We start from the raw sequence: 13,320 nt of genomic DNA on the forward strand, positions 1-13,320 counted from the left end.
ACTATATATTCTCCCATAGAAAAAATTAAAAAAGGACATTTGCAGACATATTAACAGCCCAAAAGTTATTCCAGCTCTCAAGCACAATGGAAATGCCTGTTATTACAAATCATTGCTCATCTATAGTTCTCCAGCTACATTTAAAGTTTTCCTGGAATAGTTTAACTGCAATCCATAAGTAATCTTTCAGCAATCGATTTCGAGGTAAAATGTGTCGCAGCACAATTTAGTACCTGCAGTCTCAGGCAATCACTTGAGTGCTTTCACAATGTGTAACAGAATGTCACAGTGACATTTTTAATGATGCCTGACTATTTATATTGAGTGCCCAGAATAAAGCCAAGCAAACGAAAGAATTTAAGCAAACACAATTACAGCTCAATTGACTGCAAAACAAAACTTCTCCCCCAATGTAAAATACTGGAATTTAAGATTCCTCTGAGCCTAAAAAGTCACAAACTGATTTATGCAAGAATCACTTTCAAGTCTACTGGAAGTTATTTTTACTTTCAAGGCTATTGGAAGTTGTTTGCCAGAGATTTCTAAGACAATCCTATCTATGAAACACTGAACTACAACACTTTACACACTTTTTACATTAAAAAGAAATACAACCAAACAAAAAACTCGTTAAGACACAGATTTATACTTTTTAATTAGAAAGAAGGGCTAGAACACAACTTCAGAAACCTACAGTTAAAAAGCCCAGGACACCTAGGGAAGCTATAATGCCGTGTAAAAAAACAAACCAGAAGTTTTTTTATTGACTTAAAAATAGGTTCTATTGTGAGTCATAAGACAAACTGCCAAAAAAAAATTATAGGTGCCTTTAAAAATATGATTCGATGAAGCTCCTTAAAACTCAGTTGTCCTCAAACAGCATTATTATATTTATATTTAAGATCACAAAAAAGCACTTTCTCCAGAGGGTTCTGCAGCAGGCTGATGAGCTTTAGGGCTAAATGCATTTAACTGAATGTTATGAATATGTAAATGGCAAGCTGAAAAATGGAGCTGCAGGGAATCCTCACAAAGGGCAAGCCGCTCAGAGACACTGCCTTGCATCCCCAAAACAAACTGAGAAGTGCTCTGTGCAGCAGCCAGCATTTCAGAGTTACACCACCAGAGGAGGAGAAAAGGGTGTTAAGATAAGGTTATCATTATCATTGACATCAGATTTGCTGGAATGGAGCTACAAACAGGCAAAATGCAGAATAAATGGACTGAGCGGGCATCACTGTGTGAAGCCCATGGCATGGAAGTGGTCCCAGTGCCAGCCACCACCTCCAGGGCTGCTGCCACACACCTGGCTGTGGACGCCTTGCACAGCAGCAGCTGAGGAGCAGGGAGTTCTTAAGGAGCCTGAAGTCTCAGGAGGGTTTAAAATAAAACTGCACTTTGCAGTCACGGAGCTCTGGTGGTGTCAGAGCCTGTTGTGGAGCTCCCTCTTGAGGGGAGAGCCTGCCCTGTGCTAAAGGCATCGCTGCATCCCTGAAACTCTCTGCATCCTGAACTCTCTGCTCAAAACCTGAGTGTCCTTGCTAAAGAGAGACTATCAAAGGCATCTCCTCAAGCCCCTGAACACCACTTCACACACAGCACCAGGTGCTTTTGAGATACAAGCACTGCAGCCTTAAAAAGATAGTGAGAAGATAAGCACATGTCAAACGTGGAAGATAAATCCAAGAGGTGCTTTACTGCCACAGTGCAGGAGCACCAGACGGCAAAACCTCTGATACTGTGAGCCATGAAATGGAACAATACACACTGAGGATGAGAAACTATCAGTGCTGGCTGTTAGTAAAGAAACTGCAGCTTCCCCAGGTTTATTGAATACCATTGAAATGTCCCTTTCTTTGGATGCCATTTTTGCTGCATCCATCTCCTTGCTAGACCAACCTTGTTCCACCACACCATTGTCTTTGCTGCCCCAAGCTGCTACATGGACTGACACCTCTGGGTTTTAATGTGCTGAATCATGTTTATCAAAGTTTGGAAAAATCTTTAAAGGGATTCTGCTGAAATGTCCCTCTCAAACCCAACATTATTTCACAAGCTTCAAAGGGCCCTGACAGGGAAGAAGCTTTCAGCACAGATATTCCTGAGGAAAGGATTCTTCCAAACTCCTGTGAAGAACAGCTAAAGGCTCAATACCAGATGGCCAAGGAAGCCTTTGGAAGCAGTGCCAGAGCCAAAAGAACAAGCCTTGCATGTGGTGATCACACTTGAGTATTGCTAAGCCCTCAGTCAGCACTTTCTCCAGTCCTTGAGCAAACAAACATCCAGGCTGGCCATCGAGTCATCCCTGACTGCCTCTGCCTCAGGGCTGGGAGGTTAACAAACCAGTGGAATGGATTTCTGTGAGAACCCACAATTCAGAAAAATTCCTTTTCTTGTAGTCATACTTTTCTACTTCCTGACATTTCTTTAATCAAAGAAATATTTTCAACCTTTTTCCAGCTCAAGCTGTAAGGCTATCAGTCACAATTTTAAATCTTACAACCTCTGACAAGGCTTGTGGCTTTAGTAAGCTCTCCTGTTTTAGGGCAGCATGGATTTCAACTCAAATGTCTAAAACAGCAACAGAGCTCACTGGGCTGTCCTCAGTGACTGCAGTAACACAAAAGAAGAGCAGCACTCCAGAGAGATGCCAACCCCTCCCTGCATGTCCTGATGTGAAGAAGCCTTCAATATATTTGTCATTTCATAATTCTGTCTCTTCATTGAATGCACCACTCCTAAAACAGACTTTCTGCTTTCAGAGCCAGGTTACAGCCAGATCATCATCTAAAGCAACACACACGTTGTGATTAACCCCTTGTTAGAGTCCCCTCTACATTCTGTGAAAAATACAAGACCAGCAAAATAGAACTGACAAAAAAAAAACCCCAGATTACTACCAAGAATCAGATCTCATTTGATTAACGCAGAAGCTGATTGTGGAAATTGCACTTCAGCTATAACATGGCTTGAAACTTGGGCCTAGGAAGGTTTCTCAGAGGGCACTGACCTAAGAGTTCTGGCTCCCTACATCCGAAAGACACAATAATCAACCAAAAATATCAAAGCAGGTTGGGAATACATATCATAGCCCACATGAAGCTTTAAGCAATATTCTAGAAGTCAGAGATGTTTCCTTACTTTTCATGGTGCCCTCCTCCTCCTCCTCCTCCTCGGTGTTGATGACCATTGTGCCCAGCTGGGACTCCAGGGTGCCATCGTGTTCTATCATGGTGTTGGCTCCATCACTCATGGTGTTCACAGCTCTGATTGTGCCAGTTTCATCTCCACTTGCCCTCACCATGGTGCCCGAATCTGTCTCATCCTCCTCCTGTTCAAACATGCCACAAACACAGATTTTACTGACGAAGTGCCATGAAGAATGGCTGTGTTTAAGTCACACTGATTCAGAGGGTTTTTTTACAGACACACACAGAAGCAACGTTTGGTTTATGCACTTTGTTCTCTCCCTGTCATCTCCAAACAGGTAATGAAAACTAATGAATGCTTTTCTGCCAGCATGATAAGTAAGAGAACAGATAAATAATCAGCAGAAACTTCTCAGTGCAAGCTGTACCTCATTTTTGAGCTGGTGAAGTGTCTGTAAGAGTAGATTAGAGCACTCAATCAGTCACCAGTGTTTCTATTCATGCAGGCAGTTCTGAGAGCTGACCCTAACCCACTGTTCTCCAGTGGTACAGCTCACTGAGGAGTCACCAGGTCTAAGTCTGGAGAGTATGTGACACATGGAAAGAAAAGCCCCTCATCTTGTTTTTTTCCATTTCTAACATTTAGGTAGTTCAACTCATTATAAATTTCAGGGGCACTGAAAAAAAATTAATTACATTTGCAAATCTTTAAAAAGGATTCAAACAAATGATCAAAGTTGCATAACTTTTTTCAGTGAAAATTACTTTTTATCTTTCCATTTGCTTAAAGGGACTAATAACAAAAGTTGGAATTGCTGCTGCCAAGGCTTAGGAGACTGATTCTGTAGGAAAACACAACCTCTTCAAAGCAATTCTGGCTTGGGAGAAGAACAACTTCCTGGCAGAGTTATGTTAGCCAAAGGTGGCAGTTTCATCAGGTGGTGTGTGCTTCACTAAGTGTGTATTGTGACTAGGACTTCATGAAGAACAGGGTCAAGATTTCCACAATCCAGTTGGTTTCTTGAAATTGTGGACCAGCTATCCAACTGCAGAACAGAAGTCCCTTTCCAGGTTTACAGTAGAGTTTCTAGGCATCTCACCTTAGCTGAGATGCTCATGTTTTGTTCTCAGAATGAAGTTCACATTCTTTATGTGACCATTGCCTTACTGATCTGTGTTAGTGTTAGAAGGAAAACACACAGGTGTTGCACATCAAACTCTGATATTCCATCTCAATATCATGGAAAGAGAGAAGTCACCTCTCCATGTTCCCAGCATTTTACCTGTTCTGTCAGGAGTGTCTATAAAATTTACTTTCCAACCTCAAAACCAAAAGCAAGAGAGGAGAAAACTACACAAGATGCTAATAGAGGAGAATTAATTTTGTGTGGAGTTGAGTGGGTGAGAGGAAGTAATAAATTTGTTAGCTACACATCATTTAACAAAGGACTGCATCAGAAGTTTTCACATCACTTGGGAAATGTTTGGGAAGCTTTTCTGCTAGCAGACATGGAGTAGAGAAGCTTCAGGAAAACACACACACCAACAGAGAGGACTTAACTCCACCACACAGACACCGCCTGTCAGCACTGTGACCCCAGATCAGTCAGAAATGAAGAAGGGATGGCAAAGACAAAACTCAGGGTAGGGACAGTACTCGTAGAATTGACATCATGGCAATGTGACCAATAAAGTTACTTCCACACTGAATAAATATCCAGTCCTAGAGTGCAAAACCAGATGCACAATGTGTTCAGCACAGACACCAGGGACCATGCTGCTCAAGTGTCACCCCTGGGCAGGGCTGGCATACAATGCCTTGTGCTGCCCATTTCATTTACTCAGGCTGAAGCAGGCAGAGGCTCAAAAACCAGCTTTCAACATGCTTCCCAAATCCACATGCTGTAACCACTGAAACAGAGAGCCAAACCGAAATTCACAGCAAGCCCTGAACACTTCCCATGCCCTCACCTCAGGCTTCTGTCGGTTGCTCTTGTGTAGAAGAAAGTTTCTATAAGGGATGTTCTAAAGCACAACAGTAAAACAACACAACAGACTTATATCACAGTGCATCAGAGATGATATTATTATTCTGTACAAGGAGAGCAGTCTAAGACCTGAATCTACAATGAAAACATTCTCACTACTGCATAAATAATATAATCCAACTGGGCAAAATGAATCAAGTCTTCTGCATACAGCACTCTGTAGCCTAGCCTCAAGCTACACTATAAGGTGAACAGTACCCCACTCATGCTGCCTGTCCTACTCAAATACAGCTTGAGCAGGCACCAACCATCAGGTTACACAGTCATAAAGTAGAAAACTCCAGAACTAAGTCAAATCCACTGGCAATTGGACAAAATGTTGCAAAAACAAAACCCGAAGCAGTTAAGCCTTCTGAAAGGAGTGAGAGTTTGGACTTTGCACACTGCTGCTATTGAATACTCACTGAATTTTCTTCATCCTCCTGATCCAGTTCACGCTGCTGTGCCTCTTGGCGTTTCAGCTTGATGTCCATTGCTTCATTAATCAGGTCTCTCAGAATTGATACTCCTTTGGCACTTTTAACAAATGGATGCTGAGAAGTATTTTAAAAACAAATAAGCACTGCATCCAAAGCAGGACAGAACAGTAGAACACTGTTACTATGGCCTACTTCAAATCAAATTAAGGTTTAACTCGAAACATTGCTAAAATAATTACCCAGTCCTTCTGTTTGGCACAGGAGGGAGACCTTCCACCCTCCAAACAAGATCAAGCTCCAAGGGCACAACTGATGTGAGACCTTGGGCTCATTCACCACCCACAGCTCTACACTTCTTTCCTTAGCTTAGCTGTCAAGAACCAATTACACAGACCATTACCATGCCTGGAACATTCTGAGCAACCACTTAGACTTAGCCTGCCCTGTTTTGTGTTTTAAGAGACACTTTCTTGGCAGTGCTGGTGGGAATTTGAAAGTAAAACAACAAATCCAAACAAAACAAAACCAGCAAACCAGCAACAAACTCTGAAAGCCAAAACAACAAAAACACCCCGGAGAAGACAAAGGAAGTTGAAGTCAGACTGGTTCTTGGAGAAGAACTGAGAAGTTGAAGTCGTGTGAAATTTTTACAACGAGTTACTAAAAAGTAAAATCTGCAGTGAGCAGGAGCAGCAAGAAACGAAACCAACATCTCAAGAGCCACACAGCACAGCCTACCCTGGGCAAGCCTCCCCCAGAATTTATGCTCTCCTAAGAAAAGCAGACCTGCAGCAGCTGTGTTGCAGTGGCTCTCTGCTCCGGGCTCTTCACAAGACACTGCTTCACAAAGTCTGTAAAATTGTCCGACCACAGCTCCGGCTTCCGGAATGTTGGAGGAGGATTGGTAGGAATCATGAAAATTGCCTAAAGCAGAAGAGCATTTCAGATTTCCACAACAAAGCTTAAAACCAACAGTTCAACATAAATACAGCCAAACACATGCTGGTACTAAAGAACAGTCTACTTTTCAAGGTGCTGCCTCTGAGGAGTTTGTGCCAATATTACACACAAATCTGCTCACAGGGATCAAGTAGCAGGAAAACAGACTTTTCTCCCTAGGTGCTCACACCTGGCTGAGCCATTATGTGCCCCAAAAGTGTGAATCTGACATTTTTCAGTCCCTAAAATTTGTGCTTGCATTAAAAAAAGAAAATTTAAAAATCCACTTTGCATAATCCAGCTGAAAATATCCTTCACATCCAACACAGAGCACCAGCTATGTCTTAACAGAAGAGAACTGTGATTGTTTTTATTCCCATGCAGATTCTTCTTGACAAAGACCTGTTTTTAATTTAATCAACAGTACAAAGAACTGACAGAAAACAACTTGTTCTATACATTAAAAACAAGATTGCATGCTGATATATGATTCAGCCAGCTGGGATATCAAACCTTTTCCATAGAGCAATACATTTAAGGCCATAGTCCTTACCCTCATGGGATGAATATCTGCATATGGTGGCTTTCCTTCAGCCATTTCTATTGCAGTGATTCCCAGGGACCAGATGTCTGCCACACAATTATACCCAATTTCCTGAATCACCTCTGGAGCCATCCAAAATGGGGTCCCTATGACTGTGTTCCGCTTTGCCATGGTGTCCTGAAAAGGATAAAGATCCAGACAACAGCAACTGTATTAGCCACAAACAGTCATTAATGATTAATCATCATTAATTATCACCCTAATTATCTTGCAGATTATTAGACTCAGCAAGACTAGAATACAGAAGTCTGCAAAGATCAATTAAAATGTGCTCACAGAACTTAAAAGTATACTAAAAAAAGCAGCAAATGCTATTGCAAACCACTACTTAGTTGTAACAGCTTCCACAGAGGAAGATCTGCTCTAATTTGCTGCTGGTTTAGCATCTCATGGTGCAAAGTGCTAAAAACCAGCTATGAACAATTTGTCCAACTCCACATTCCCATCACACACGCAGGTTAAAAAGATAAATTGAAATGCACACAGCCACCCTGGTTTTACTTACTGTGAGTTGTCCTGCCACTCCAAAATCAGCAAGTTTAGCATGTCCCTCTGTATTTAGCAATATATTTCCAGCTTTGATGTCCCTGTGTATTTTCCTCATAAAATGCAGGTACTCAAGTCCTTTCAGAGTTGATTGCACTATCGTAGCAATTTCCTCCTCTGTGAGCTGAAGAAGGGAAGAGTTACTGCCAACATACCAGTGGATGAGACACAGCACTACTGTGCTTTGGTCTGTATTTTACTTAGATTCACTAATTGCCACCTAATTGCCTTCACTAAAGGTTGCCATACCAATGGGGAATCAGTTAGTGACTTACAGCGTTATGGAGCAGAATTAGATCACAACCAGCATACACAAATAAATAAATACACTGCCACATTTCATATGCCATAACCCTTTCTCAACTAATAATTCTTATCCTTAAATAACCTAAGTAAGGCAAAGTAGGGTCTTACTTGGAATCAATATGGGTTTTCAAGAAAACCAACACACCAATTAAATTGTCCAAAAAACCAAAACTCAATGGAATCAGTTTTCTCATTTTCAGAGTAACAAAGGACCTGCATCTCAAATTATGACCAATGGTTCTGTCAGGCACTGAACTCTGAGAATTATGCCCCAACTACTCAGCTTCCTTGAGCTGCTGGACAGCCATAGTCCCACCCCCTGCACTCGAAGGAGAAAGGACACACGTACAGTTTTATTTCGTAACCGAATAATGTCAGACACAGATCCAGCACCACAGTATTCCATGACTATCCACAGGTCTGTGTTCTTAAAATAGCTGCCGTAGTATTTCACCACATGAGGACTAGGAAAGAAGAAGGATAAAACAAAGGGTCAAACACCAGGAAGCAGCATCACTGAATAAGCACAATACACTGCAGAGACCCTAAGTACGTTTTAGAAACTCAGTGCTGAAATGCCAACCCAGAGCAGAAGTATTCCAGAACACCCTGAATTCTGCACAGGGCTCCCCAGTCCTGCCAAGCCTGTTCCCACAGCAGGGCTCATATGACCTGCCAGTAAGTCACTCCAGGGAGCTAAAGTGTCCAACAAATCCCACGGAAACAAGGGGTGATTAGCCTTCAGTCTGGTTCAGCTCCCTGAACCAGGTTACAGCAGGGTCAGGGCTGGGGCAGGACAGGGAATGGGAAACAGGCCACAGCAGCCCCTGGAAAAGGTGCTGCAGAACATTTACAGACAAATAGAAACAATAAATAAAGCCCACAATGTGCTGGAAAATAACTATCATGCTCACTAAGAAAAATGTTCCCCCACTACCACGTGAACCTACTTGTCTCTTTGATTTAGTCCAGGATATATTTTAGGATCTCAGCACAACCTAAGACTGTCTCAGTCAGCTATCTGTCTGCCCAAAAAGCAAAAAACCTAGTAAAGTATACTGCTCAGAAAAATCATGTGTCCTCTGGAAAAGGTAAAGCAGAAACTAACAGAAAGACTGTCCCTGATGTGATGGGAATGGAGCTAAGGAACAAAAACCTGTTTAATTTATTTTCTGCTGAACATTTTCTAATGAAAAAGCTTTAAACCTAGCAGGTCAGTCACACTGTACAGTGTCCCTTAATTGCACAGAAAATGTGATGCTCCAGTGATTCACTCCTCTGCTGCTCACAACTCTAAGGTCTCACTTTAGGCCTTACAATACTAATATTTAATTTAAGAGAAAGTAGTAATGCATTTCAAGTTACACAGGAAGATTTTTCAGGAACAATTTCTTTTCAAGATACACTCTGCTGCCTGCCCCTAAGTCATCTTCATGTAACTACAGTGAGAGTGGAATCCAATAGAGTAAGTGACTGGGACCACAGTTTTATACTGCTCATGCAATTTATTTTAAATGGCTTTCCACACAGGAAGTCCTTCAAAGTAGTGTTTCCTAAGGCCAGATTCATAACACCAGAAGAAATGAGTGTATTTAAAACCTTCAGCCTTGGACTTTGAGAGGGTCTTCCCTACCCACAAGCTCTTCACTGGCTAAGTCACTGCAGCACCTCTTCCTATAAAAACATGCACAAAGGGGAACAACAACCATCACAGAGCTGCCAGCAGGTTATTCAGGGGATGCTCAGATCAGCAGAGAGCTTGCACTGCAGCAGAGCCTGCAGAGGCAGGACAGGAGCAGGCAGGACAGTGCTGCCATGAGCAGGTGACAGCACGGAGCTGTGCACACGCAAGAGCAGTCATGCATTAGCGGCTCTCATCCACGCGCCCTTTAAAAAAGAAACAAAAAACCTCCCTCTGACAGCTTTCTATGCCTTGCTGGGAAGGCACCACCACCCCTGTGGGCAGGGCAGCTGCTGCCCAGCACACAGTCAAGGTCCCACTGTCTAAGAAGTGACGGTGCCCAGGCAGGAGGCAGTGACTGCTCACAGGGCTGGCTCTCAGCTGCAGCCAGTGCAGGGCTACTCCTCTCAGCTGAGTGCCCTCTCCTGCTGCAAGCTACACCTCTGCTCTTACCTTTGCACTACCCAAATGGTCAGCTAAGGTGGCTCAGTTGATACCATGTAACTTGATTGTACAAGTCCAGCCTTTCAAAAAACATTTAAGGCAAGATTGTTGGGGAAGATGAAACAGGAAAGCCTTATCAATATGATTGTCTGGCAAAAGATTTTGAGAATATAGAAACTATAAGCGAGATTGAAATGAAAGCAAGCTTTGAGATCCCTCAGTTACTGAACAACTGGAAAACAATGCTGTGGCTGGCTGAAGGTGATCCCCTTTTGATGGAACAACACCCTCTGCTTGCAGACAGATCCAAGGGTCAGAGCAGACCCTACTAGCTTGGCAGAAGGGGCCCAAAGAGGAGTTTTTAGGGTTTAAAATGTAACACAGTATGGTAATGTAGTGATTCTTATAGGCTGTGTGTAAATGCTATAGGATTTGTATATTGTACTAGATTGGTTAGTGAGAATTAGAATATTCAACACAGAAGATTTATTGTATTGTAACGGGAACCTCACTCTCTTACACTTTTGCTCTCTTACCCTTTTTACTCCCTTACTCTCTCACCCTTTCATCCTCTCTACCCCTCTCTTCTCTCAGCCCTGCTCTGAGCTGTGGCTGGCAGCTCCCAGCAGGGCCCTTTGCAATAAACCCCAAGTTCCAGCCCTGGCTGCAGAGATCTCTCGTCTCTGTCCATCCCCACCATCCTACCCCCATTGCTCCTACACAAGATCAGGGCTCTTATTTGATTAAATGCCAGGTCATGGGTGATGCTTTTCCTTGCATGCCAATAAAGGGTTTTGCAGCACACACTTACCTGTCACATTGTTGCATTATGGATATTTCCTTGATGATTTCTTGCAGGTCAGATTCCACAGGAACTTGTTTAATTGCTACAACCTGACCCGTTTCTTTATGGATGGCTTTGAACACACTGCCATAAGAACTGGAAAACAAAACATTAAACAAATACTGAATCTAGTAATGGTTTAAAAAATGCACATGTTTATGGTTTTGCTTTTTGCGAGTGTAACCATCAGGAAAATATTAACTATCTTTTTATTTAAAATATTTTGTATTTTAATGTAAATAATCAGCGCACTAGCTTTTAAACATTGTAATACAAATAAGTCAGAAAACTTAGACAGTGAGGAAGGAGCACACCATCATTACACTGACCATAGCTTTGGAATGGCCTTTCACACAAATTCAACACCTAAAAAGTCTCTTTTTCCAGCATAGAGTACAAGCTGAGCATCAGGAAGAACTACAGCTCTGGTCACAGAGGTTTGCTTGCTCCTGTCAGATATTATCACTCCTATTTCCAGCTTCTTTACTTACAGCAGCCAGGCAGATTTACAACTCAGTCTTTTCAAACTGCTCAAGGCAGTGAACATGTCACTGCAGGAGTGTTCCCATGCTGCTCTGCCTCACCAAAGGGCACAGCATCACAAGTTCACTTCCACCAGGCAGATCTTCCTCAAGAGGTACCAAGGATGAACTACAAAATCTCTCGAGTTCCCAAGGGTTCTACCAACTCCAGGCTGGGATTTTGGACAAACTTTTACACTCCCTACTGCTGACCCATAACCTGCTATTTGAATTAAGCTCCTGGGAATCAAATTCTTTATTCTGTTATTAACCAAACAGTGTAACTATGTCAGTAGCTACCTTTCAGAAAGAGGACCATGACAAAAGTGAAACATCAGAGTCCACTGAACACATCTCTGTTACACAGATGTGTTTTCCTAGAGAAATGTACACTTGGCCCACTGGAACACAACACATACCCTTCTCCAAGCTTCTCCAGGACATCAAATACTTCTTCAGGTTGTTTGGTTAAACTGTCTTCATCTAACTTCTTCAGCTGCCTGTATGGGTAAGAAGAAAGAAATTATTACATTTGATTTTATGGCAGTTTGGGCTCTGCTGAAAGAGAAGAATAAATAGCACCACTTAAACATACAAAAAGTTTGGCATGAAGTAAATTGATTATGAAGTAAGTTTATTTCACCTGATGAGGAGACCCATTATTATTAGCATCCAATAGCAAAAAAGGACTGGGAATTACAAAGAATAGAATGTGAGCAGGCATATAAATCTATAGGTCCTCTAGGCAGAAATCAGTTTCAGGATCTATATGCTGGTGGTCACATCTCAGCATGGCACAGTCTTGAAGCCATTGAACATATCTGCTGAATTTCAATATCTGGAATGGAAGGATACCTACCAAAAAAAGGGAACTTCATGGGCCTGGACATATACTAGGAAAAATCTACCAGGAAAAAGGAAACTGTATCTGACTCTCAGGATCTTGAAGCCATCCCTCTTAAAGCATTGCTAATAAGAGTCAGCTGAAATAATTTCTAGGAATAAAAACCTGCTATGTGCTGTGATTCTTCACGTGGCCACCCTTTCCCCCAGTACAGCTTTTAGGGAGATCCTGTACACAAAGCAACAAGAAGCTCAATCATATTTGTTTGAGTCTACACTGGAGAGCTGTTCACCAAACCTCCTGAAACAGCTAAGGACTACATAACAAAAAGGTCTGAAAACAGTATTTTATTGTCAGTTGTAAGAGTATCCAACAGCTCACAAACAAGTGCTCTTTCATTTTCACGTGAACTAAAAAAAAATCTGAAACAACAATAAACAAAAACAAAAACCAGCCAACAAAACCCCCTCCAAACTCCCTAAATCAGCTCGTTCGAGTTTTTTAAACACAGAAACTTAAAAGAGTCAGAGTTTTTAGCACTGGCTGGTGTTTAAAGTAAAACATGTGGTTGCCTGCAACTGCGAGTTGCTCCTGAAAGCTCTTACAGCTGCTGCTAAAGATCAGGACTCCAGTCACAGGAATACTAATTTTTATACTAAATATATAACTTTTTAACCCAATTTCTTCAGAAATAGAATCAAAAACCATTCATTGACCCCTGGCTATTATGTTTATGTACAAAAGCCACACGGGAGGAACAGCTCACGCATGGAGCACATACAATGGCTTCCTGAAGCAGAGGAAACATTATATAGAAGCAGACTCAGGAAGTGGTGAAATACTGAAAGTAGCTGCTAGCTTCCCTGCTCAGATAAGCATTAAACAGAATTTACTTGTCCCTGTGAAAATGGAGAGGGAAGAAGCTGTGGGAAAAGGGGAAAAGCAAGTAACACATGCACCAGAAAACACATAAGC

General features: G+C 42.0%; 1 protein-coding gene across 2 annotated transcripts in view; it reads right to left on the minus strand.

Annotated features, from left to right (window-relative positions):
* Window positions 1-13,320, minus strand: part of STK4 (serine/threonine kinase 4) — a 48,819-nt gene that overhangs the window by 33,767 nt on the left and 1,732 nt on the right. Inside the window, exons 2-10 of one of the 2 annotated variants that reach the window (XM_036395579.2) lie at window positions 11,921-12,001; window positions 10,948-11,076; window positions 8,361-8,475; window positions 7,665-7,829; window positions 7,109-7,276; window positions 6,403-6,540; window positions 5,602-5,730; window positions 5,121-5,174; window positions 3,142-3,331 (exon numbers count right to left, since the gene is read on the minus strand). In XM_036395579.2, coding sequence (XP_036251472.1) covers window positions 3,142-3,331; window positions 5,121-5,174; window positions 5,602-5,730; window positions 6,403-6,540; window positions 7,109-7,276; window positions 7,665-7,829; window positions 8,361-8,475; window positions 10,948-11,076; window positions 11,921-12,001 — 1,169 coding nt within the window. The remainder of the gene's footprint in view (window positions 1-3,141; window positions 3,332-5,120; window positions 5,175-5,601; window positions 5,731-6,402; window positions 6,541-7,108; window positions 7,277-7,664; window positions 7,830-8,360; window positions 8,476-10,947; window positions 11,077-11,920; window positions 12,002-13,320) is intronic. The other variant, XM_036395580.2, reaches the window with a different exon arrangement.

The sequence above is a fragment of the Molothrus ater genome, chromosome 17 (genome assembly GCF_012460135.2).
Source record: "Molothrus ater isolate BHLD 08-10-18 breed brown headed cowbird chromosome 17, BPBGC_Mater_1.1, whole genome shotgun sequence".
In the NCBI taxonomy this organism is placed as follows: Eukaryota; Metazoa; Chordata; class Aves; order Passeriformes; family Icteridae; genus Molothrus; species Molothrus ater.